The sequence below is a fragment of the Aedes aegypti genome, chromosome 3 (genome assembly GCF_002204515.2).
Source record: "Aedes aegypti strain LVP_AGWG chromosome 3, AaegL5.0 Primary Assembly, whole genome shotgun sequence".
In the NCBI taxonomy this organism is placed as follows: Eukaryota; Metazoa; Arthropoda; class Insecta; order Diptera; family Culicidae; genus Aedes; species Aedes aegypti.
Genome location: NC_035109.1, coordinates 9,344,655 through 9,369,949, shown reverse-complemented (window position 1 = coordinate 9,369,949; position 25,295 = coordinate 9,344,655). Strand labels below are relative to the sequence as shown.

General features: G+C 36.3%; 1 protein-coding gene and 1 long non-coding RNA gene across 6 annotated transcripts in view; one reads left to right on the top strand and one right to left on the bottom strand.

The window, feature by feature from the left end:
* The window catches only part of LOC5570214 (WAS/WASL-interacting protein family member 2), a 105,455-nt gene extending 80,241 nt beyond the window's left edge, over positions 1-25,214 (top strand). For 3 of the 5 annotated variants that reach the window (XM_021852386.1, XM_021852382.1, XM_021852383.1), the window contains 3 exons: positions 9,491-9,855; positions 10,752-11,275; positions 24,645-25,214. In XM_021852386.1, coding sequence (XP_021708078.1) covers positions 9,491-9,855; positions 10,752-11,153 — 767 coding nt within the window. In that variant the 3' untranslated portion in view covers positions 11,154-11,275; positions 24,645-25,214. The remainder of the gene's footprint in view (positions 1-9,490; positions 9,856-10,751; positions 11,276-24,644) is intronic. The other 2 variants (XM_021852385.1, XM_021852384.1) reach the window with 2 other exon arrangements.
* Positions 18,459-19,638, bottom strand: LOC110678855. The gene is made up of 3 exons (XR_002501991.1): positions 19,375-19,638; positions 18,813-19,305; positions 18,459-18,604 (listed from the first exon to the last, which is right to left on the bottom strand). It is a non-coding gene; the product is annotated as an uncharacterized LOC110678855 (long non-coding RNA).
* Positions 25,215-25,295: the final 81 nt, after the last annotated feature.

Below are 25,295 nucleotides of genomic sequence, written 5' to 3'. Positions count from 1 at the left end.
ATTCCAAATCTTTATGCATGGTTTAGAAGCTTACTTAATTATTTTAAACTTTTCATACACCACATTTCATTAGAAAATGTTTTGACCAAGTTATTCATCAAAAACTGCACAAAAGCATGATTTTTTAACGAAAAACGTCGGTTTTTTTATTTTGGCAGTTAAACAATATTTTTAAACCTGAAACTGGCTTACCTCATTTGTTAAATCTTTGAAAAGGACTTTAAATAATATATTTGCTCATGTTAAAAAAAATGCACTATTCAACTCGTAATTAAAACAAAATGCTTTATAAACAGAAGTTTTGTAGGTAAAATGTAATTTTTAACGAAGAAACTTAAATAATCCAAAGAAATTCGATTTATTTTTAAATCAAGTTTCTTGGGTAGTTTTTGTTACAAAACTAAGCCAAAACCCTTCATTAGAAAAATATGTTGTATGAACAATATGGGAACAACTATTTTTTGCGTCAAGAACATGTACATACAAATATTTGAAATCGGTTGAGTATTTATGAAGTTATGGTCAAACAAATATGAATTTTTCAGTTAAATGAAGAATATTTTCGAGAAAACTACTTTTAAGACTTTTTGATTTAAGACAAATTTGATGTTCTACAAAGTTTTCATAAATTTAATATTAAAAATAATGATGCTAAAAGTTTCAAAATTGGTTAGAAATAACCGAAGTTATGGTGACTTCACTGAAGGCCATTTTTATAACTTGAAAACGCTTGCGCCACCCTAAATCTTAATATGGTTTGCTTAAACTTTGAGGTTTCTCTTCTAATATGATATGAATTCATAAAAGCACACGAATTTTTGGTTTTGAGAACTTTTGAAAAATAAGCCACACCCTAGTCTCTATGCGCAAAAAATCGCTAAAAGGTAACGCGAAATTGAAAATGCTACAGGCTTTTTTACATTTTTTAACGTTCATATTATTCTCAGTGTATGAGAAAATCAGAATAGGCCCTTTGCAAATCAATCCACTTATGATTTAACACAAACACATCATCCTCTGATTGCCTGTAGAACAATAGGAGTGTTGCCAAAATAGTTAACCTATTGTAAGACGTATATTTTATGTTTCTCAGTATATTGAAGTTTATGCGCTACAATCTTCAGATAAAGAAAGTATTTGAAGGCTCAATTATTACCAATGCATGCTTTGTTGCCTAATTCCAATGAATTAATTAGTTGTGTTCGATTTTTTCAATTAATTTGAATTGTGAATAAAAAATACACCGAATTTGAATATGGTTTTCTGGTAACCTATTCCCGTAATAAAAAGTGATTGCCGAGGAAAGCAAAGTCCATTAATTTTAATTTGTGATTTGAAGCATAAAAATTAAGTATTTTCGAGTGATTTATAGACAAATCAAAAGTTTAATAGTGCATGAGTGATCGGTGATCCACCGACCCGCAACATCGTAGGGGGGTTTAGGCCTCCGAAAGAACAATCCGTGTAAGTAGGGGATTCCACCATATCTTCCAACCATCCATCCTCTTATAGAAGAAACTAGCTCCTCTAGAGCTGCTTAATTGTTGCTGGGAGCCTCCATTTCCACAGGATGATCACATTGAAACACTCAATTAACGTTAAACACTATTTATTACACTTTACACGAACAATTACATTTATTTTAGACAGTTAAATATCTACATATATACAAATAGTTATTGGGATAACATCTTGGTGACCGTTCACCGCCTTGCTTGAAGTAGCACTAAACTCTAGCTTCCTAGTCTCTTACTGATCGACTTATCGTGATCGTGTAATGATGACGTAATTTTCTCGCTCTCTGCTCATAATCCTGGAATTTCTCATTATCCCTAATAATTCTGACAGAGGTGTATTCCAGGGTGGGTAGAAGCCTGATGTCACTCCTAAACAACATGGAAGATTATAGTTCAAGGAATATGTTGAGTACATTGAAGTTAACTCTTGTTCCGCATATAAACTTAAACAAGGACGATAAGTTAGTGCTGCCGAAAATACCCTCAGGGTGCCGAAGCCATCATTTACCCTATTACTTGAGAGTTCCTTTGCCAATCAATCATTAATTCATGTGTATATTGTGTGTAAAAACTAATCAATTTTTTGATAGTACGGTCTATGAATGTGATCGTTATGTTCCTTTTTTCTGGAATGAGTTATCTGCGTTGAAAACCAGATATCTCTCGGCAATCGCATTCATAGACTCACAGATGACTCACAAGGGAAAGTCACGATGGTGTTACACGGGGTTTTCAACAGGACTATTTTTGTTAGATTCTACATGTCGAAATATGAAAAACCCCGAAGCCTTTCAGATGATGGATCAGTGATGTAGCCAGGAGGGGCTCTGAAAGGGGTAATTTTGTACGAATATAATATTATTGAGTTAATTGAAAGTTTTACAAAAAGATTTTTCTCAATATATATTATAATAGTAGCGAACAAAATTAACATTGATGTATGTTTATAATGTATTTTTATGGCATAGGCATAATTAGGATGGGTTCTTCGTGTCATACTTTTCCTATAAAACCAAGTAGATTTTGGTGTCAATATTCCGTTCACTACATAGTTTACTAATATCTCTCATAGAACCCGAGATAAACTTAATGTTTTTTCAGTAGTATAGTAAGAAGAGTTTGGAAAGGGGCCAGTTGAATAATAAAGAAGATATGGAGATACAAATAGTACTGACAAGATGTACTGCTCAGAAAATCCTCCGAGGTCATAAATGGGACTGTTTTCCAGATTGCAAATATATGTAGAATTCAAAAGTTTGTTGGGATACGAACCAGTAGTGTAGCCAGTGGTGATGGGCGATTTTGAATCGATGTTCCAAAAATCGATTTTTTTGTTCCGATTAATCGATTTTTTGAATCGATGTTAGGAGCACTCAAAATCGAGTGAATCGATTTTCTTCATTCGATTTTTTGTTTGATTCAAAATGATGTACCGTTAAGTCACCAGTCACCGTGCGGCTTCCATTCACCGTGCACATATACAAATTCCTTCAGAATATTCATACAATTTTCACAAATTATTCTTTTGTCAGCAAAATAAGATAAAACTGATAAAATGAAGTGGTTTTTGTCACGAAGCATTCTGAAAAACCTAGTTTATATAGTCAAAATCATGTAAATTCTGTTCGAAAATGAGATTTTTCAACACTCTTAGTATAAACGCCAAAAAATCACATTTTTTATTTTAACGTTAGAGCATGACATTTTTCAAAATTTCAACAAGTTTTCACTGCGGATACTATTTGTAAGATGTATTTCATCGTACGAGCCATGAGATTTTATGCAAATTGAAATTTTTAATTGTGTCTCAGTCGAAACCCAAATGCACGGTAAATGGACCCTTTTCAAAATATATATGGTGCCTATTACCGTGCATTAGTTTAAAAGGCATGAAATTATTCGGTAATATTAAATTTATTGTTATGTCGTGATCAAACAACTTCATATTTAGTTTTTGAGTGAATATGGAATGGTTTGGACAATACAGTCAAACCTCCTATAACGACTTTAATGAAAAAATAATGATTCAGCCAATTTTTAAACTTTTCATGGTTTTTATTGTAAATGAAGATTTGAATACTCTTAAAAATGAGTGTGCACGCTACTAGCAACATAGTCATCCATCAACAACGTTTCTTCAAGATACGAAATAAAATCATGAGGAAAACCATACGCACGGTGAATGGTGCACTAGTGTGCACGGTAAATGGTGACATAGAACGGTGCGAGGCGACCTTAACATTACATTTTCAAACATAATTTGTAAGTAATTTTTTGTTATGCATCACTAGTTTTAGATTTTTCCCTGAATTATGATATAATTGTTTGCTACGTAGTGGTATTACAGTACGCTTCAAATTATTTGGAGAAGTTACATAATTTTTTGAAGTGCAGATTTTTCTTAAATGCACGGTGTATGGTAGCTTGACGGCAATTTATTAGATTTTTTTAGAGTTAGAGTTTAGACTGGACTTAGTTTTGAATCTACCTTGAAATGTTTAATATATAAATTTGAATTTCAAACGTTACTCAATCAGAGGAATTTAACAGCCATATGAGCAATTCTCGCTGAAACCAGGCCGCCATCGGCACCCATCGTTAGAATTCCAATTTTATGAGTGCTAACAAGGTGAAAAATTTATTCTATTAATTAAAACCAAGATGGCGTCAAAATCCAAGATGGCCGCTGGTTTTTTTCACTCAAAATAATACTCTTATTCTTCACTTGACTAGAATGAAACACCAATGATTGAAAACTTGTTTCTTTGTTGTACAAAAAATTATGTTTGCATTGATTGCACTCGCCATATACGTCAAAATCGTAGAACATGATTTAGAAAATCGCTCATTTCATAGGGTAAATACCATTGCTCACCTAGTTTCTGTAGCCTATCTTACGCAATTTTTCTTCAGCCAGTAGCGTAGCTAGGGGGTGCGGTAGGTGCGGTCCGCACCGGGCCCCGAGTTCAAAGGGACCCCCAAATCGTGGTAAGTGTTTCATTTACTATAAAGAATTTGATTTCTAGAAAACTAAGCAGATGAAAACTCAGTTTGACGGTGACCTTGATCGGCAATGTGTAGGGCCCCATAATCAATGGTATTAGTGATTAGAAAAGCTTAAATACCTCAAAATTCATTCTCGATAACTCGGTTTAATTTTGAAATTCATACGGATCTACCTAAATGTGCGGGGCCCATAATCGTATCTGAAACTGATTTGGAGGTATGTTACAGACCGCACCGTATTTCATTTCTATTATAATTTACAATAGAAATCAGTAACCATCTTCGGGACATGGTTTGTACATATTCAAGGCTTGTAGAAGATCTCCTTTTAGAGGCTTAGCCTCTTTTTTTAATGCAAGGCTTTATTTTTAAAGGCTCTATTTTTAAGAGATCTTAAAAATAGAGCCTTTTTTTAAGAAAAATTTTTCACTGGTTCTCTAGGAATTTCTTTTCAAATTTCTCGAGAAAAAACTTCATAAATTCTGATAGTGAATTTTACAAAGATTTTTTCAGGTATACTTCTGGAATCTCATCCAGAAATTTCTCTATTGATTCCAACACCAAGTCTCCTAAAAACCTTCCAGCGTTATTGCAAGGGATGGTTAAAGGAATTGAACTACCGTTTTGATTTATATTACGGACACTTAAGCCCTCTTCCAAGTTTGATTCATCTAAAACAGTGGTTCCCAATCTTTTTAAAGCTGCGACCCCTTTTGAAGTTTTACAAACTTGCCGCGGACCCCTAAAAGTGATGATCTCTAAACGAAAGCTTATGAAAACTTTTCAAACGTTAAATATGAATCGACGGATGTCATTGACACACGCAGCAAAATTTTTTTTCTGTAATCCACCACCGATATGGCAACAATTCTTCCAAGATTATTCAAATTTCACTGAAAATCTTGCCAGGAGTCTATAAGACATCTTACCAAGAGTCCAATAAGGAATTTCTAAAGAATCGTACCAAAATCCAAAAAAACTGTTGGTTGAGAAAATTTCAACAAGGAAGTTTTAAAAAAAAATATTTACAGGAGTACAGGAAATTCTTATCCAGAAAACATCCTATTTTTTTGAATTGAAACATTTCTTCGGGTATACCCAAGGCTTCAGCCAGAACTCGTGTATGTAAGGATTCAACGTATGCAAGTTGCTTTGAATTTTCTAAAAGACTTTTCTAACGAGCTTTTCAATAACCAGATAACAGCCGTTGTGAGAATTCGTTAGTTTTTACCAGTAACCACTGAAAATCTTGTCAAATGTTAGTCAAGGATTTCAGTGTTTTGTTTTTGAAGAATCGCTACTACAAATATCTGTTGAAAATCTGATAATAATTCTGCTGTTAGAATTGAGAAGATTTCGCCAATGGTTTGAGTGGGAAAAGTGAAGAATCTCAATTTTTCCAATCCTGTCAATAGTTTGCCAAAAAACTGCCCAGAAACTTGTCGAGGATCTCACCAAGAAGCTGGCAAAATCAGCCATGGATTAGACCAAGAAAAATATGAATTGATGTGATTGACCTAGCAAGCTTTTTCAGTCTTTCTTACATATAGAAATACATGTGCCTATAGTAGCAATATTTCTAATTTCTGTTCCTATAGTAGCACTAGGATCACGTCGTTGGCAAAATACTTATCAAAACAGTATTTTACAAAACTTCTATATTTTTCCTACAAAGTGTGGATCGAAAGCTATCGTTTAATGTAAAAAAGTTCTTCATTCATCAATTATTTCGTAAAATAAAAAAAAGTTTCTCTCAGTAGTGCTACTTTAGGAACAAAAGGTTTACTATAGGCGCAAAGGAGCTCATATTTTAAGCAAAACTAATTATTACGATCATTTTTTAAACAAATTCAATTTGTGTATCAATGGTATTTAGATAATTAGCTCCTGACTTTCATGACAAAAAATGTTTTGAAAAGATTTATATCAAAATGGCCATAAAAAGCCACTAGTGCGACTATAGGGGACTGTCCACTAAGAGAACACCGACCCTAGGCAATTATGGGACTTGAAGAATTTTGTTTTGAGGAACTCTTGAAATAAATCCTTTTGTTATTTCTTGACAGAATTTTATAATTAATTCCTCAAGAATTCTTTAAAAAAAGTATCAGTAAATTGATGAAGGAATCACTAGAAAACTCCATTCAAAGAAGATCTAACGTTGAGAGATTTTCCATGGAAAAGTTTCAGAACGAATACGTTGTGAGAGTATCGGCATTATTCTAGGAGAATTCTCTGGGGGATCTGGAGATCTTGATAAGTTTTTGGACAAATTCCCGAATATATTTTTGTAATACAAAATATCAGTAGGATATTCTATAGACGAAAACTTTAAAGATTACTTGGAGAACCTACTGCAAAAATCCTAAAGAACTTTTTTAAGAAATTCCTGATGGAATCAAATGAAATAAAATGTCGTAATTAATTTACTGACGATATTTCGAGAAGATTGTTTCCTAGGTTTTTAGACGAATAACTGTACGAGTTTTTAGAACAATTGCTAGGCCATTTCAAGAATCATTACTGGATAGTTCTTCGAAAGAGTCGCTGGAAGAGTTCATGATAAACTGCTGGAATAATTTATGAATTTCTATTCTCCGGAAAAATTAATGTATCGTAGGTAGAATGGTTTGAAGAATTTATAGTTGAATCTTCTTTATATACTGGAGTAATCAATTCGTGAAATTCTTGATCAAATGCATAGAAGAATTCATAGATATATTTGAAAAATAAACTATTGGAGAAATTCAAAATGCTTGAATTTGAAATCCCTATAATCCGGAATTCTTTGGAAACAGTTCTTGGACATATTCTGGATAAAATCCTGGAGGAATTTAATTACAATTTTGTTATGAAATTTCTCAAGAAATCCTTGGGACGGGAATCCGTTAAGTCAATACTGATCAAATGTTTCTAGAAACTCTTGGAGCAATCTCTGAAATCGCTTTGAAAAAAAAAAATCTGGTCTAATCCCTGGAATTATTTTTGAGGAATATCTCAGAAGTTTTTAAACATGAATATCATGAGAATTAACTAGTGGAATTCCTACAAGATCACTTTCGCAATTAAAAAAATCTCTAAGAACTCTATATTCTTTAATTCCCGAAGTAATCTTAGGGACAATCTCTGGAGTAATTCCTGAAGGAATTCACTGATTAAAATCTGAACGATAATTTGAAAAAAAAATTTAGAAAATCCTTTGAGAAAAAAATATTTGAAATCATAAAGATATTGTAAACGGGAATCATGGTGGAAGATATGAGAAAACGTAAAATCATTGTAAAGATTCCTGGAGTACTTATTTTCTTAAACAATTTCAGGAAGGTTTTTTGAAGAAATTCATGCTAGAATCTCTAAAGTAACTTTTATGGTTATCCTAAGGAGAATTCTACATTGGATTTTTTAGGGTTTACTCATTTTTAGGAAGTTCGTGAAAATCACAAAATGAACTCTTGAGAAAATCTTTGGTGTTCATTTTGTAATTGGTTAGCATAATTTAAGGCTTTTCTGCCATCAAGAATTTCAAAATCGAACAAAACACAAAATTCGGGAAATGTCAACATTACGCTAGAATTCCCAATTTAAGCAGTATATGGATCATTGCTTTCCAGAGCTACTTCACCTACTCATATATCAACTTACATGGCAACTCACTAGAAGTCCATCATTTTAGTCATAATTCTATAAAAGCTATTTGGTCATCGTTTATTTCAACAGTTGATTTCACATTAGCGTTCGTATTTGAACGGCGTTCACATTACTTTCTTGAGGGCCCCTAAATGGAACACCGCACCGGGCCCCAAAAACCCTAGCTACGCCACTGTCCTCAGCTTTCTGATGGTGATCTCAGAATTCAAAGCGAGCGGTGCGCTAATGGTGAAAAAACGATTTTTCTATCAAAATTCAAGATGGCGGCCAAATTTGAAATAACCGCCAATTTTTGGCGAAAGCTATATCCTTTCTCTATACGATGCCACTAAGTTTGCTATGTGTTCCAAGCGAAATATGAGACATATCACGTGAAGAAATACCCTATACTTATAAAAAATGGGCTTTTTCGCAAACTGTTTAGCTAGCTGGCGTACGAGGGGTCCACCAATTTGAGAAAACTGAAAGGACCACTCTTAAGTTTTATCGAAAACTAGCGATCAGTGACATAAAATTGGAATTCTAACTATGGGTGCCGATGGCGGTTCCAGCGAGAATTGCTCATATGCAATTTCATATAGTTTTATTTTGAAAGCTTGTTTTCGTAAATTTTCATATGAGCTTGACATTCGAATCGATTCAAAAACATCGATTCGATTCAAATGATTCGATTAAATCGGTGAATCGATTCAAACTCAATATTGAATCGATTCAGCAACATCGATGTTCTGGTCAAATTTTCCCAACGCTAAGCCAGTAAAGGCATAAATGTAAACAAATTTTGGTATATATTTTTTCAGATTATTTTCTAATTTTCCAAATATATTGATGATTATAGTTTGCTTGAATTATTAATAATTGTAACAAAATAAGAGGCAGCTGTATAATGCTTTCCCTACATTTTCCCAAGTAAAATAAAATAGCCTCAGAATTCCAGGGATTGCTATCTCCTAAATAGCCTTTAATATATTCTTTCTCTTGATACATTTTTTTCTGAAAAGAGATGGTGTTATATATGGTGTAACTTGATTGTTTCACACATAATCAGAATCATATAATCAGAAAAGATTTGTTTTCAGGCACTGGTCAGAATAAGGTTTAAAAATGTAACAAGGACTGAAAATGTTCCTTCCATTACTATAATATCCTGTTCTCTTCGTTTGAAGCAGTCAGGACTAGGGTTCACTGGTAGATCTTTACCCCATAACGCACTACGAAAAGGTGATCTACCCGCGTTATGGGTACACTATCAAAGTTACTCGCATTTTCAAAGATTTTCCGTTTTACGGTAATGACTAATAAAGGCCTCTTTTCTTCAGGACGACCTGCGGCGCCGCCTCCGAAGCCACCAGCCATGAAACCACCACCCCCGCCTCCCATACGCAGCGTTTCCAACACCAACCTGTCGCATTTACCCATGAGTTTGGCACCGGAAACGACGGAACCGAACTTCGGTTCCGCCAACAACGTGGCCAGTGCCGTCGCGGACGAGCTCAAGTCGAAGCTAGTCAACAGCGGTTCGGCAAACAATGTCGCAACGCTCACCAACACCACATCTTCCAATTCGATCGTATCGAACAGCCAGCTTAGCATCGGCAGCACGAAAACCCTCAGCAGTGGCAGTATTAAATCGACGGCACCCCCACTTCCTCCCCATCGGACGTGTCCGGCACCACCACCCCCGGTAAGTAGCCACACCGATCCACAGTGGGAGATCTCGTTATTTAGCGCTTTTGATAAATAAAGTGTTAATTATGCTTTCGAGTGTTTCAGTGTCTTGCTGAAAGTTATTCAGTAAGTAAAAGCTGTGATGATTCCATATTTTGATCTTCCTCTTCTTCTTGGCATTACGTCCTCACTGGGACAGAGCCTGCTTCTCAGCTTAGTGTTCAATGAGCTCTTCCACAGTTATTCATTGAGAGCTTTCTTTGGCAAAGTTGCCATTTTTGCATACAATGATACTCTATGCCCCGTGAAGTCAAGGAAATTTCCAATCCGAAAAGATCCTTGACGACCGGGAATCGAACGCAGACACCTTCAGCATGGCTTTGCTTCGTAGCCGCGAACTCTAACCACTCGACTAAGTAAGGCCCGGCATTTTGATCTATCCCCCTTGAAGTGAGCTAGAAAACTCATCACAAAATGATATTTTGGACAACTTTGTCTAAGACATCAGGTTTATAACTTCATTACTTTTCGAAATCTTCGATCGGTGTACCCTTAGTAGACAGTCCCATATTATGATATAATATGGGACTGTTATGCGAGTAGGGGCAGTATAGTCGCACAGCCGTTTTTCAATAAATCGTTACAACATATTTTTCGACATGAAGGTTTAGACCTATTTATTTAGTACCGTTGATGCACAGCTCGGTTTTTTTTAGCATAATTAGCATATTTGTCACGAGCGATAAAATGACAAAATCTCCCACTGTGCGGTATGAGAAATTCACTGCAAAATCTTGCAAGCTTCATATCTTATCAATCAGAGCTTACCCTCCTTTTGATAAGATACACCTTGCGCTCTTTTAGCACCTAACATGACGAACATTTGCCATTTTGGTTCTCTTTCGCCTCCAGCAGCAACTCAACACCAGCAGTAGTAGTGCGACCAGTATTGGTGAAGCACCGCCGCAGCCTCCTCAGCGAATTTCCTCCATCCGGCAGCAGCAACTATCGGCACTACAACAGCAGCAGCCACAGTCTCTCTCCAGCGCCAACACCAGCCCTAGCAGTATCATTAGCGATAGTCAGCAAAGCTCAAATCTGAAACGAAAGGAGACCATAGCTGCTGCTGCCCCGGAACGACGAAAGATGCCCCCGCCGCTGAGGGAGATCGACCTGGAGGCCAACTACTCGTTCTACTTCCGCAAGGTGACCGAGTTTCCCGCACCGCAACCCTTTCTCAATGTGGCCAAAGTCTACCCGAGCATGATACGGCAACAGCAGCAGCAACAGCAGCACCAACAGCAACACCACTAAAAGGAACGGCCGCGATCCGGCCAGGACGGGATCCGGGGGTTCGCGCGCGCGCCTGGGAAGGAATTCCTCCCTGCGAGGGGGCGAACGATGGATCCCGTATGCGTGTGGGGATCAGTGCCAAGGTAAGTGGAGTTGAGAAATTGAGATATCTAAGGCTTTGGGATAACTCTATCGTTATTGCCAACGAAGTTTTTGCAAACAGCATTCCAATTCGATGCAATTACAGAGGACTCTTGTGTTTTTTTGACAAATGTCTTAGCAAAGCATGGAAAACTATCTTTCCAATCGGAAGTTTGCCTTTTTATTGTGATTACAGCCATACTCTAACTCAGCGAGTCTGATGGATGTTTCGGATTTAGGGACTCACAGACTCGCGTTTACACGTTTCCACTTTGAAACTAAAACTGATCGATTGTTGTTTATTATTCGAAATACTTATAGCTACCTTACAATCTACTACTTCACTTATTTATTGGCGTTGAGCAAGTTGCTCACGCTCTCACTCTCTTTAATCTATATGGTCAGCTGTTGAGCACCTGCTCACGCTTGACCAAAGCTATGTTTAATTAAACTAATGACCTGGTTCTGGTGTGGCAATGAGGAAGTTTGGAAGTTTTGCTACTCAGCGCTATAATGTAGGTTTGGGTGGTTTGATGTTTAAACGTAAACGAATTAAATGTATAATGGTAAAGTATGTAGGTCATGAAGAAGAGGTCACCACATAACCTTGCTAGTTTTAAAAGGAAACTTAATTGATAGTTTTCTAGTTATCCGGGAAATTCTACAAACATTAACTTTCTTACTGGCATCACCTCTCTACTATGAGAGATCCTGCTTCTCGTGTTCTATGATCATCTCCATATTTTAATCAACTGTGAGCTTACTGTGTTTGAAGTTCGTGTATCGTATGACTAGGGTGACCATTTCCTGAAGACTCAAAATCAGGACATTTTAAAATTTTCACAACTTAGGGTGCCAGGGTTTTTCTCGGTCGATATGTCTGAAACTTTGCAATAAGAAGCATTTTAATACGATGCTTAATGTGGCCAAGCTTTCAAAAGCTCCACTTCTTCTTCTTCTTGGCATAAACGTCCTCACTGGGGCAGAGCCTGCTTCTCAGCTTAGTGTTCTTATGAGCACTTCCACAGTTATTAACTGAGAGCTTTCTTTGCCAAAGTTGCCATTTTCGCATTCGTATATCGTGTGGCAGGTACGATGATACTATATGCCCAGGGAAGTCAAGGAAATTTCCATAACGAAAAGATCCTGGACCGACCGGGAATTGAACCCAGACACCTTCAGCATGGATTTGCTTTATAGCCGCGGACTCTAGCATTCCTCGAATCGTGGTTCTACAGAGAGTAAGCTAAGAATCTTTTTAAGAATTTCATAAAGAAGCTTCCGTTAAGTTTCCATAAAGGTCTCGTAATAATTCTCTAAGGATCTCGCCTGGAATACATCCTCCAAAAAGCAATCAAAGTTTTTGGGAGAAATCCGTCAAAGATTTTCTTTGGAAACCTACAGTTTTTTCTACATGATTCTCTGAAACTTTCGTAAAGGATCTCTCCAGAAACTTTGATTAGACATGTTGTGCAGCACGAGATGTTAGATGGAGGAAATCCCTCTTTGCGATGCATCAAAATAATGAAACGAAGATAGGAAATCCTGTGGTTGCTACTCTGTGCTGAAAAAGCAGGACAAATCTTAAAATATGAAAAATAAATCAGGACGCCTCAAAAGAAACTCAAAATCAGGACATGTCCTGCTAAATCAGGACGGATGGTAACCCTACGTATGACAAACACAATAATTCAGAGAAGTGTTGGATCCCTTGAATCTGTTGCATGCTCCTTGTGGGCGAGCGACGGAATCCGGATCCATTGTGTCCAGTTTGCGCTGTGCGGAAGAAAAAAACGAAGTGTGCCGGTGAAAAAAATTAAACGCGTCAGTAGTGTTGGATCCGTTGAATCTGTTGCATGTTCCTTTGTGGACGAGCGACGGAATCCGGATCCATTGTGACCGGTTCGCGTTGCGCGGAAGAAAACACGAAGTGTGCCGCTGAAAAACAAAAACAAAAAACGCGTCAGTAGAGTTTGATACGTTGAACCTGTTGTATGCTACTGTCGAGTGAGCAACGAAATCAGTATCGTGTCCGGTTTGCGTAGTAACCACACTATCAGTGTCGGTCATCCGTGTATGTGCTCAAGTATTCATTTCGAATTATATATTTATCGTTTACCAAAACGAATCCTTTCCCATATCCAAACTCCCAGTGTTTTCTTGTGGAAGTGCAGAGGACTCCTCGGCTTCTGTAAAGAAAGTAACACGTCAACATTTCCCTCCCATTCCCAAATTGACCTGCATTCGGACGCAGCTGGCGCCGGTATTGTTTATTATAATAATGAAAGCACCATTACTTACACATTGAGGATGTTACTGATCCCGAGTAGTGTCTGTTGGTTCCCTGTGTAAGTACAATTGTTTTTGCAATAACGGAGTAGCAACTGCGGGCGGTTAATCATGCTCATGCTCGTATGACAAACACAATACTTCATACCCAAGGATGTCACGGAAATGTTTTTATGAAAAATCTTGCACCGACCGGAGATCGAACTCAGATATCTTTGCTTTATAGCTTTGGACGTTATTACAAAGCTAAGGTAGCATTCGTTTTTTTTAAGTTATTGGGCTCATATTTGATCACATCAGGAAGTGCTTTTTATTTTCGAATTTCAAACAATTCCTATAACAAAGTAAATTGTAATACCTCCATAATTATTGGAATTACCCAGAAAAATTTAACATTCAAAGTGGTTTTCGGTTAAATTTGGAGAAGAGATTTTAGTCAAACTCGTATACGAATTACTGAAGGATGGTTTCGAAGGTAAAACGCCTAGCCGATTTTATGACGAAGTTTATAAGAAATGTGTTTGTCACAATTTATTCAACCAGCGAGTTTTTGGAAGGTTCGTTGGAGATCAGCAAGATTTTTTTCCAGAAATTCGATAGGGAGCTGGTGAATCGCCTCCAAAACACCACCAGAAATTACTTTAACTTGTTAGTGTAATTTCTCCAGAAATTCTACCTCGAATATCGGAAGAAATGCAACTCGATCCGACAAATGTATTGTAAGAGTTTTGCTGAAGATGAATACGCTTCTAGACGATGCAGTTTTCGCATTTTCCAAGTAACTTCCAAGGATTCAGTCACATTTCTTAGGATTTTATTTTTATGGGTATTTTAAGAAATTGATGTAAAAATCTGTGCAGTTATTTATTCGTAATTTCAAACAGACTTCCTAGAGATATTTCCTAGATGATTTCCGGTAGGGTACTGGTTTTGGTCATAGCTCCAATTGTAGTCACAGTGGATTATACACCGTTTGACACAGAAAATTAACATTGATCTTAAAAAAAAAAAAAACAATAATTTACATCATAGTTTTAGCTTCTATACACCTAAAATGGCAAAGGTCTTCCTGATTTGGCCACTCCCATAAGAAATCAATGTATTGGCCAATTAGAAACCGAAGTTAACGATGTGGCTGAAACTGGTTCCGGTGGCCTACACTGTAAACTCGGCATTACCCTTTAAAGAGTAAAAAATGCCCATTTTTAGAAGATATATGAAGCTGTCAAAATAACGGGTACTTGTCAATTTTCCATAATGGGTAATTTATGCCCATTTCTTAATTCCAACTGTTTACCCATTAATGAGTGAAAAAATAATTACAAAAGTTAACTGCTGCGAGAACAAGTCGGGCAGATAAGACTTCTAAAATTGTTTGAACCGGCAAATAGTGTGAAAAGTGTTGAATTCAGTAAAGGTATTTGATGTAATATGTTAAAAAATGTGCTTCAATCTCATTAAGTTCAATAATATTTCTAGGTATAAAGATGACAAGTTTGTCAACGACAGGAGCCATCGGGATCATCTGGCGTCATAATAATTGCTCTGCTCATGGATTTCTTATATGTGACTGATTGAAATTATTGTTGAAATAGATCATCATTTTCTGTTTTTTTTTTTTGAAATAATGGGTAAAAATAACTCGTCAGTTTGACGTACAAGCCGTTTACCCATTAAAGAGTACTCGTGCTTAACTCTTTTTATGAGTTAAACTAGTTTCTCTCAAAAAGGGGGTACTTTTTTACTCTTTGAAGGGTACTTTTACCTTACAGTGTATGTTTACCCGACTAGAGGCTTGTGACAAAAATATAATAAAATTTTATCAAAATATGATATGCATATCATACTATGATATAATTTTGTTAGGCTCCGTTATCCATAGAACATAATAAAACAGAAATATAACATAATGTGGTTTATTTCCCTTTAAGATATTTGTTTGTTCATTTTTATCAACTTTATAACAAAATAAATAGATAGCTATGCATTTCAATAATATACAATATTATCGTATATCGAACAGTATTATAATTTTAATACTTTGTATCAAACATTATAACTTGGTTTGATATGTTTTTGATAGAATTAAAACACATTTTGTTATGTTTATGATACTATTCATACACTTTTTGTTATAATTTTAGTAATTTTAACAACATCCTGCATCAAGTTTGTAACAACCTAAGTTCGAAAAAAAACTTATAACATAATAACATAGGCTGATATAATTTTGTTATGTACCCTTAGTCGGGTACCAACGCAATTTTCAATGCGAAAATAAGGTTTATGCTTAGATCCAATATTTTTCATACATAATATGGATTGCAAGCTTTCATTTGGCGTATTTGCAGTACATCCGGGATAGATTATCTAGGAACTCTGGCAACAATTTCACCAATATTGAACTGGAAAATTCGATAGACAAATTTCCAACAGTAACTCCGGAAATACCACCAGGAATGTTGCCAATAATTTTCGAACGAATCGTTTCAGTAATCCAGAATATTTGTCAGATATTCCTTCTTGGTTTCCACTAAAAACTATTCATAAATTTTTACCACGAACTCTTCCATTTTTTTTTGTTTCCTGTGACTCCTGTGAGATCTGTCTGTAGAACTTCTACCAATAATTTCAAAATACTACACGGATCTTGAGTGTGAGTTATTGAAAAAAAAAATCGAGATTGATTTTTTTTCTGTTGGGCACCATGAAGTGTAACTTTTGAAATATAAAAGAAGACTCCGACACGATTTAAACCCACACTCCTTGACTCAATGCAGATAAATACTTGGTAACACTAACTGCACGGCCACGAAGACCACATGCTTATGCAAATATGGACAATAAATTCAATCAAGCATTTTCGATCTCATCCATAGCTTCCAAACTATGGCTCGAATACGTCTTGAAACTTGGTGAATTGTTTTTATTACACACTGATTTATTCAGTAAATTCAGCCGATTTCTTGCTCCCATGAATCCTTCCCAAGCCTTGGCAGGAAGATTACCACCCTAAGCGGAAAAGGGAAAATCATGCTGATTTCCCTGGACATCCTAGGCTCAATGATCACCGACCCTTCTGTGGTTTCCGGAGCGTTAGGAAACTAGTTTGGTAGTTTCGATGCCTATGATCCAGTTTTCCGCCGTTTGTCCAATTTCGTGATTCCGGTGGACCATAGCATTTCTCCGATGAATTGCTCCTTCTCATGCGAGAGCTCAACTTTGTTCTCGGGTCTAATTCCGGTAAATCCGCCGGGCCTGATGGCTTCGGCTACCCACTCATAAAAATCCTTCTCCCCGTAGCCACAGTGAAACTGTTAGAGCTAATCAATAGTATGTGGCACCAGCGCTCATTCCCGGACGAATGGAGAGAAAGCCACGTCATCCCTGTTCCCAAAAACAACATACCTTTCGGAACACATCTAAATATCGTTCCATATCTTTCACGTGCTGCCTCTCGAAGGTGGTCGAGAGAATGGTTAACCGGCACGATGCGGATGGTCGCCTCGGACATCGACAGCATGCCTACAGACCGGGATAAGGCATTGTTACTTACTTCGCCTCCCTTGGAGACCTCCTTCTCGCGTACAACAGGACAGCATGCAGTCCTCGTTTCGCTGGACATCTCCAAGGCGTTCAATAGAACATGGACGCCTCTAGTACTATCCTGGTCAGCTTCCATAGAAACTGTCTTCTACATCGATCTTTCCGGGGTTCATGAGAGAACCATTGTGCTAAGGGAAACCCCAATCTCGCCTGATTATTAAGACCGCACATGGCGTATCTTAAAAACTACAATGTTTCTTATACAGTAACATGGGGCGAATAAAAACACTTTCCGACATGTTTGGATGTGTAAAACTTGAACCGTATGGATAAAAATTAATTTGATTAGTCTCATTTTTCTGTCTTTTTCGGCTAAGATCCCAATTGCTGTTAAAAAATCAAAATTGTGTCGTACAAAGATTTATGAAATTGTTGTATGTTTATATACACCCCGCATTATGTCTGGTACGCTGATCATAAGTACTGTGGAAAAGGATAGGACAAGAAACGGTCAAGGAATGATTCCGCTTGCGAAATTACTTGAGCTGTACGCTGCTGAGAAGTAGAGCTGATTTCATAACATTGGTAACGCCTGCCGTACAAATCAAAGGGAGCTGTCACTTTTCCGAGCGGAAAAATGTGAAGCTCAATTATTCCGCAAGTAAACGTGACATTTCGCTCATACTACATCAGCTGTCAAAGTTACTCTGGTAAAAAGGAGAAATTTTACTTGAGTGCTTTACGTTTCAGGTCCGTATTTGGCTTTAGAAAAAATAGAAACACTGTTCAGTTAATATCAATAATTTATCCATTTTAATAGAAAAAATAACACCTTTTCAAGTGCATCTTGAAGAAATACCAACATGTATTTACTTAGGGTACCGGTACCAATGGTTGTAATGTACCAGTAGATTGGACTATGGAATAAAACGTACATTTTTCGATAAAAACGACATGAGTTATTTTTGGTGGATAGATCGCCTCTAGTTTAGTCGATTTGCCAAATTTCTGCTTTTTATTTTATCAAAAAGTCATATAAATAATTGAGTTTACGCAAAAAATTTGCTCCCTTGCACTAATAGTCGCCGTCGTGTTCCAGTAGTGGATCAATGGATGGAAGCAGTTTTTAAAATGGATGTATAAAAATGAAGAAAAGTCCCAGAGATGATCTTTATGCTTCATTCGAAAGATTTTAGTTGCTGTTCCGAGGGAAAAATGTTAAACCTATGTAAACATTTATCATTTTGTTTAAAAATCCTTGTATCATTACCGAACGTCTACTACTGGAGCACTAGCGCAACTACTGGAACACGTGTACCAATAGTGGCTCAAGCGATTTTATGTTAAAAAATTAGTTTTATCACTCCTTTTATATTTTTCCCATATAGTAGAGGTTGAAATCTTTCTGTTGACGCCAAAAGATATCTGGTAAGGCTTTCCGTTATTTAGTTATGATTTTTTTATAGCTTAGCTAGTCCACTAATGGCACCGTCACCCTAGTGAAGAAAAAAAAAATAAAATTATTGAAAACAGTTACATGTTTGATCATGTTTGAAATTGACAAAAATGGCAGATGTTTCGAGTTGTCAAAAATGATTGAGATTTCAATATTTTCTTCTTATTTTTTTATGAGCAGTGTAGTAGTTTTTTTTTTAATTTGAAAATAGTCTAATAGAGAAAAATCATATATCAGTTTATCATTACCTAATAGAAGCATATCTAACTGTAAGTCGCTTTGTTTCTATTTGCCTCACTTTTCCTTTTCATCCCGTTTCACACGGTATTCTGACAGATGTTTCCAAGTCACCCACATGTCTCTACAAATATCCTCCAGAAATCTTCACCAGGAATCCCTATTGTTAAGTCCATAGAAAGCAAAAAAGGTTCAAAACGTATAATTTTTCGTGAACCTTGTTTATGGAATTAGAAAATCATTAGAATAACTTAAATTATGATATAATCTTCAATATCTCTTAGTCAATAATTCATCTTTATTGTTGCTTTATGAACGATGGTTACATTATCAAATGTTACACAAATCTTATTCCGTATGCAATGATACCCCTCGTCAGAATCTACTTCTTGCAGCTTCCCGACTCGCAGCAATCCTTACCGGTTTCCTTCTTGATGGCACAGTTGCAGTTGCATTCGGTGCCACACGGTTTGCCTTGTCCGCAACTGGCGTTGCACTTGCAATCTGACGAATGATAAGAAATTCATTGAAGGTTTTCTAGTCCTGATCAGCTACGGTTTACACCTCACTCACCATTACCACAGCACTTGCACGGCATTTTTAATGATGGAAATTGTAATCTGGTTTGGTATTCACTGTATCGACTTGTCTTGGTTATCACTGCCGCCCGCTTCGTTATCTACTATTTAGAGCTCAACTCACACAGAACTGCAACTATCCGAATGATGCCGTCCCAATCGAGGTGTGACACTTTTATAGTCATTCAACGATTGTTCACACGGCGGGTTCTATAACATTGTCGAGAGCATGAAACCGTTGCGCGCAGTAGGCTTTGAGGAGTAGAGTAGGCGTAGTGTCGTGTGCAACTGGAACATGAACAGCAGAGCGCAGTAGGCGCGTAACGACGTGTGCTTTCGTGTTATGATTGCGCGGTAACTTGTTTGCGCTGTGCTCGAGCTTGCGATATTTCTTAAAGTACCGGGTGGATGAGTATTTCCGCCTGCTTTTCTTTATTATTTCAGTGTGAAAAAAGCGTTTTATAAAATACTAGAATAAAAATTGTTGCAAATAGACTTGGACAAATGGTCTCTATTCTAGTGGAGGTCTCAAAAATCTGTATTTTAACCAAAAATAGTCTCAACAGGCATATAATATTCCTTATTCTGCGCCAAATTTGTAAGATTCCAAACAAACCTTCAGAGACTAACACGTGACTATTTTACAGGTTATTTAGAGATTAGCCTTTAAAGATTTCTCCTGATATACTCTTAGAGACTTCTCTAGAGATCCCTACAGAACTTCCTCTAGTGATTCCTCAATCATTTCCCCCTGAAGCTTTTCTAGTGATATTTCAAAAGATTCAGAATTTGCTCCAGGTAATCATTGAACACTCCAACGTTTCTACATCCAGTAATTTCCTAGAGATTATTTCAGGATTTCCTTCTTTTTTAAATATTTTTTCACCCGATTTCATCAGATGTTGTAGTTTTTCATCAATTGTTCAAGTTGTTGTTATAGATGAGATCTTTCAAAGATTCTTGCAAGACAGTCCATAATGATTCATTACAGAGTTTTTGAAGAAATGGTTCTTTCAAATCAATTTCTCGAGTGATATATCAAGTAATTGTTTTATTAATTATTAATAGTTTATTTAAGGTTGCACACCAGATTTTATTGATTTTTGTTATTATCCTAGCAATTTGTCTAGGATATTTTTCTAGTTTTCCTCAAAAGTCCAGGATTCCTTTCAGAGAACCTTGTGTAAAATTAATCATGACTTACTTAAGATAGGGAGCTGGATCCTATATTTGGCACTTTTGGTTCGCTTCGGCAGTGGGTTTTTTAGAAAGATACAGGTATCATATTTGGTCACAATGTGCGCCATATTGATGCGTTTCTTATTGCAAAGTTTCAGACAATTCGGCCGAGAAAAACCTCCCATGGCAAAGTGAATCATGGAAGTGCCCAAGTGGTTCTGCACCCTACTAATTAAGTTTCATCAGATGTTGGAATTTTCTTGAAGACATCCTTGGAAATATAACTAGAAAAATTTCTTGGAAAATTTCTCAAACAATTTATGATTGAATTCCTTAAGGAATCTTAAGAAGGAGTAATTTCCGGAGTTATTCTTAGAGAAATTTCTGATCGAAATCCTAAAGAAATTCTGAATGACAGGTTTGTAGAAAATCGTTTGAGAAAATACTGGTAGAATTCTAGAAGATGTTCTAAATGAGAATCCCTAGAGAAAACGATGATAAAATCGTTAGATAAATTCTTGAAAATTTTATAAAAGTATGATCTGAGGTTATCATTAAAAAATGCTATAAGTTTCACTGAGGCTTAGGAATTCCAGATTGAAAAAAACTCTCGAGATTAATTTGGTTGCGGCCCCATGGTCCGGAAATTTGGTCTTGGTCTAACCAGTCAGACACACAGGATCACCCTAACTTCTATGTTGTACACGACTTTTGGATTATACAAGGAATTTGATACAGTTCTTCCAAGAGTTCTCTAAGATAGCTTCCATCAGCATTATATTCAGGAATATGTACAGAATTCATACAAGTATTCCTGAAGAAGTTATTTGAGGTATTTCTTCAAAGATCCCGACAGAAACTCTGGCAGAAATTTGCTTCGGGTTTTTTGAAAGGATTCTTTCAGGATTTTTTCAGTTATTGTTGTGGATTACTTTTGTCAAAGATTTTTTTTCTAGAAATTCCTCAATGGATCCAGACATTGCTACCAAATGATTTGCTCCAAAAATACAAAGCTAAAAGACTGAGTATATGAGTATTTGTTGGGATTTTTTCAAAGATTAAACTGCCTAAAAGACCTTTCGTGCATGTCTCTAAGAAAACCTCTGATAAATCTTTAATAATTTCTATTAGAAATCCTTTTGGACATACCTTCTGATATTCGTTCATAATCAACACCAAAAACTACTTCAAGAACCTAAGAATTCTCGCAGATCATCGAAATTCCTACAGAGATTGATTTTGAAGTTTCTCTAAGGATTCCTGTAGAAACTCCTCCAAATATTCAGTAGCACTTTTAGGACCAATCAAAAATATGCTCTAGAAACTCTTCGAGCGATTTTTCCACAATTTTCCAGAATTGTGTTACCGAATTTATTTTATAATTACTTCAGATTTTTTTCCAAAAACTTCACCCAGGGTTATAATTCTTTTGAAGTATTCCAAGAAATATTGCTGGATAAATGACGGTTAATTCCTAAGAAACCATTGGATGAAATCTTAAAAAAAAACATCTGAAATTGTTGGTACCCTTGTAAGAATTTCTGTTTGAATGTTTGAAATCGCTGAATTATTTTGCGGGAGAAATCTATACACCCGGTTCTGTTTTTGCACGGGGATGCGTACCGTTCAAAAAAAGTTTTCAGTTCAAAATTTCAAAAACCGTGCAAAAAAAAGTTACACCATTCCTCGACGTTTCATGCAAAAATAAGGTTTTGGCGGAAAAAAATGTATGGAAACTTTTTTTGTACGGCCGGGTAAAAAAAAATCCGTGCAAATACAGAATCGGTTGTACAACATCTTTCAAAAATGATTTCTGGCGGAAATCAAACTATGACACATGGAAACATACCTGAAGAGATACTTCTGGATATATTCCTGGATTGTTTACCGAAGGAACCCTTAAACATTGCTGAAAACTCTATTAGCAATTTTCAAGGAACTTTTGAATTAGTCTTAAAGAGTATTCGGGTACGTAGATGAATTCCCAGTTTCTAATAAGTAATGCTCGAAAAAAACAAGATTCAGGGAGAATGTCTTACATTTCCAATTTTTAACTAATGTTTCTTAGAGAAACTTTAAAGTAGATGGAGTACCGTGTACCTTTTAATTCCGCTCCTAAATGCTTATCTTTGACAGATACGCGTATTTCGACTACCACTTGCAGTCCTCTTCAGTGTCAGTTACTCGTATCCACTTGGAGTCCAAGTTTCTCTATTTGAGATTCTGCTCAGAGGATTCGAACATTCATTAAAGAGTAATGTTTCTTGCAAACTTCCCGAATGAAGCTCAGAAAACATTTCGGGAGAAATTCCTAGTATGTGGAAACTACTTGAAGAATCCTTGGAGTAAATTTTAGTGCAATTCAAGAAGGAATTGTTGGAAAAATTTCTGAAATAATCTATCGAGAATCCTACCTACGAACTGAAAAACTCGTGAAATGATTTCTTCGATAATCTATCTTGATAGTTCTGTAAGGTTTCTAGAAATATAATTAGAGAAGTTTCTGATGGAATTCCTAAAATAGTTTTTGGAGGAGTTCTCACGGGTATCGAAACACAGATTTTTGTATAAATGCCAGGAAGAAGAGTTTTTTTTTTGAAGATTCTTGAAAGATTTTATGGAGTTTATGGTAGAATCTTAAGAGCTAGCAGAATAGCTTGAAATAATTTACCAAGGATCAAAGTTTAAATTTACAAGTCTATTCTTTGCTAGAATTCTTGGATCAATTCATTAAGTAGTAACATGTTTTTAAGAGGCTCACCAGGATTATAGTCTTAATAGAAATTGATGGATGAACTTCTGAAAGGATTGTTAGGACTATTCTCAAAAAAATACCTTAGGTATTGGAAAACTCACTGGAGAAATTCGAGAAACGAACTTGGAATAATATCTGGAGTAGTTGTTTGCTAAACTACTTGGAAGAATCATACAATAAACAACTAAAGGAACGGAAAGTGTTTCTGGGGAAATAATTGATTTTTTTTCTCTTCGAATTCTTTAAAAAACTTCAAGATTAATATAGTTTAGCATAACTCTTAGTAGATTTATGAATCTGCTGGAAATATCTTTTGAGTTGCATAACAGATTTTTGGAAGAATCTTCAAGAATCCTCGTGAGATCCATGGCGGGCTGTTAATCTTCTTCTTTCGGGCATTACGTCCCAACTGGGACAGAGCCTGCTTCTCAGATTAGTGTTCTTATGAGCACTTCCACAGTTATTAACTGAGAGCTTTCTTTGCCGATTGACCATTTTTGCATGTGTATATCGTGTGGCAGGTATGAAGATACTCTATGCCCTGGGAATCGAGAAAATTTCCAACCCGAAAAGACCCTCGACCGATGGGATTCGAACCCACGACCCTCAGCATGGTCATGCTGAATAGCTGCGCGTTTACCGCTACGGCTATCTGGGCCCCTAATAAAGCTGTTAATAAAGCCTTCGAATAATTTCCGGAGAGATTTTTTTCAGAGGTCCGACTGTTTGGTGGTCTACGAAAATTCTCCAAGAAATCTATCATGACGCAATTTACAAATATCAGTTTTAGACATTGCGATTTTTTCCCTTCTTTGGCTACGCCCAAAACTCATTCCTCACAACCAATCAGTGGTGAAAGTTTTCTAGAATTTGTCGAAATAATCGGAAGAAGTTTGAACTTACAAAGGTTGTTCCGCCCTTTTCACATGTTAGTCTAACTAATTGATAAATTATAGGTATCAAGTAACAAGATAGTCGTTATGGTTAATGAATAGCTATTCAGCAACATCACTCTGAGGGTCATGGGTTCGAATCCCTCTGATCGAGAATCTTTTCGAGTTGGGAATTTTCTCGATTTTCCAAAGCAAAAATGATCAATTGGCAAAGAAAGCTCTCAGTTAAAGTGCTCATAAGAACACTACGCTGAGAAGCAGGCTCTGTGGCACGTAACGCCGGAAAAGAAAAAAAACATATGCTTGTTGGATGTTGTTCTGTTTTTAACTTTTGTTATACAGCCGAATTTATTAAGATTCTTAATAGAATGTATAAAGTTTGAAATTTCTTATCCAGGATTTATTAATCATACCTCCATTTCGATTTTCCATTTCCAGTACAGTCCCCATCAGGTAGTAGTGCAAGTACACCAGACCGATGTGCACCCCGCAGTGGTATTTTAGTCAATCGTTGTTGCTGTTGTCGATGGACTTTTTTGTTGTTGTTGGAACAGGAGCCAAACAGTAACAGTAAAGTAATAGAAAGAAAAAATGTGTAACAATCTATTTAAACAACAGAATGCTACGAAATCATATCAACGTTTAAACGAAAACTAATAACAAGCACCCGTAAAGCAGTAAAACAATCATTGGATCATTTAACAGAAAGACACACGCAAAGAAACGAAAAACTACACTACTCAGTATATTCAGTAGAGCACTACCTACTTAGAAACAGACAAAATTGTACATACCTTTCTGATAGGGACTCGTTCGATCGCAAGTTAAACTTCCAAATTCTTTCGCCGTAGGAAAGTGAACACCGCCAATACCAGAGGAACACAAATTCACACACGCATTCAGCATAGAAAAGATATATAAAGTTGCTGTTTCCTCGTTGCATAATATCTTGATGGAACAGAACGACACACACACACAAAGATAATAATAAAAAAAAAAACCATTTAATGCTATAATGTAATTAACAAAATAACCAACTGTAGTGAGGTCCCGAATCGTTTCAGACCCACGATAGGAAAGCATGAACGA